Source organism: Epargyreus clarus, unplaced genomic scaffold (genome assembly GCF_041222505.1).
Source record: "Epargyreus clarus isolate Ecla_fem2 unplaced genomic scaffold, WU_Ecla_fem_2.2 ptg000003l, whole genome shotgun sequence".
Classification (NCBI taxonomy): domain Eukaryota; kingdom Metazoa; phylum Arthropoda; class Insecta; order Lepidoptera; family Hesperiidae; genus Epargyreus; species Epargyreus clarus.
In genome coordinates this window covers 15,158,604-15,160,825 of record NW_027332211.1, presented here as the reverse complement: position 1 = coordinate 15,160,825, position 2,222 = coordinate 15,158,604, and the positions used below count along the sequence as shown (strand labels likewise).

At 45.0% G+C, this 2,222-nt stretch overlaps 1 protein-coding gene across 1 annotated transcript; it reads left to right on the top strand.

Moving 5' to 3' along the window:
- The first annotated feature begins 645 nt into the window (after positions 1–645).
- LOC140748388 (uncharacterized) lies at positions 646–1,059 on the top strand. Its single transcript, XM_073081253.1, has one exon. It carries the CDS (start codon positions 646–648, stop codon positions 1,057–1,059), a length of 414 nt encoding a protein of 137 aa, XP_072937354.1.
- Positions 1,060–2,222: the final 1,163 nt, after the last annotated feature.

The window sequence follows — 2,222 nt, the reverse complement described above, 5'->3', positions numbered from 1 at the left end:
CAAGTAATTCTACAATTGCGTTACGTTAATTAATAAGTTAAGATTAATGGCTTTCCAATATGGGAAACAATGAGTGTTAATTACGTGTGTCATGGTGTTGGAGCACCATTTATATCGTGTTCAATGGGCGATAACTAAGATGAACCATGGCTTTCACAATCACTTGGCGTTGCGTCAATGGCAATTCAATCTGTCTGTAAATTAAAAATATACATAAACATAGTAAATATGAATAAATGTCCATAAAACAGTAATAACTGTTACTATATTATAGTTTACTATTTTATTTTATTCAAATGTAACATTTTTATTTTATAATTGAGCGATAAAGCAGACATGCTACCTGATGGAAAGTAGTCAATGTTGCCTATGGATATTCGCAACACCATAGGATTCGCCAATGCGTCACCGGATTTGCAGGAGAGCTCTTTTTACATCTTTTTTGAAGAAAACCATGTCACCTTTTATTGTTAGAGTCCGTTGGTAGTTGGTACCACCGCTACATCTTTTTCTGTCTTATGACAGCAGTGTTAAGCGCTGATATTTTTTGGTATAAGGGTGTCGAAAGGTAGAGGCATTTCAACTTAGTCCTCAGGGGTAGCTTGTAACGTAGCCAACCTGAGATAGGCCTCTAATCGCGCCTGGATGGACAGGCGGCATGGATCGCTGACCTTCCGGATGGCACAGGTGCTCTCGGGACATGGGTGTTTCGGAAAGTACCTGTGCCGCATAGCCGGAAGGGAGCCAACCACCCAGTGCCACCATTGTAGCTGCGACGAGGACACGGCGCTGCATACACTGGAGGAGTGTCCTGCATGGGACAGCCAGCGCCGTGTACTCGTCGCTGCAGTGGGGCCAGACCTCTCGCTCCCTGCCGTGGTAAAAGCTATGGTCGGGAGCGACAGGTCTTGGAAAGGAGTAAAATCCTTCTGCGAAGAAGTCATCTCGCAGAAGGAGGCTGCGGAGAGGGAGAGAGAGAAATCCTCAGACCTCCCTATCCGCAGCCGGAAAACCGGGTGTAGGAGGAGGGCTCCCCACGCCCATCTCCTACCCCTATAACGGAGGCATTGGCGTAGGACACGGGGGTGTCGTACGTCAAATACATAATTAGCCCCGAGGTGGCGCGCGCGGTGTTCCCGCGCGCTCCTCAAAGACGAGGGGATGGAGTAGCTCTAGCTCCATCCCACACAGAGACGGGCCCTGTGGTGGGCAGACGCCGTCAGGACCGCGGACGAATGCATAGCGTTCCCGCAGTCCCGACAAAGGGCGTACAGAGGAACACCGTGGTGTAGCCGGTAGGAGTTCGGCATATCCTCTCCGCGGCCCCCGCGGCTGAGAGGAACCCATGAAGGGGAAGGAAGAAAAAAAAAAAAAAGAAAAAGCCTCTAATCGCATCTGAGGTTGTATATGGATGTCCATGGACGACTGCGTCACTTACTTGGAGAATAAGGCCTCTGTAGTATAAAAACAAACGGCTGTTTTACTGTTTAAACAAAGGATAATTATTTTTATGTGGTTTTAATTATAAACTAAATTAATTCTACTGGGATATCACTGCTTAATTATCATAAGTAATTTTTTTTTTTTTTTTTTTATAATATGAGAGTAGCAGACGAGCATGCAGTCCACCTGATGGTAAGTGGCTACTGCCGCCCATGAACATCTGTAATCAACCCCAGATAGGATTAGATATTCCTACCTGAGGTCGGCCACAGATGCGCCGCTACCCCTGAGGACTAAGCTGGAACGCCTCGGAAAAGTCTATCTCCCTTACCACACCCTTCAAACCGGAACACAGCAGCGCCTAACACTGCTGTTATTAGGTAGAAATAGGTGTGGCGGTGGTGCCGCCGGAGTCGAACCACAAAGGGTTCTACCACCTTCAATAATAGAAGTAATACGAGTAACCTACAAAGGCCTTTGGTATTTGCGAAAATTTTATTGCATAGTTTGTTATCGACTTGTTCGATTCATAATATTATTGATACGGTATAATTATATACAGTACTTACTAGGGGTCGCAATCCGGTATTCGAGATTTCGAAAATACCGGGATACCGGGCCAAATTTAGGTCTTATTAATACCGGTTTTAATTTCACAAAAACCGGGATATTCGGTATTTTCGGTTTTTAGTAAAATAAAACAAAATAAAGTTATAGTCATATAAATTGACTCCAATGGACTCTGGCACAATGCAAAAGTCCATATTAAACAAGCGTTA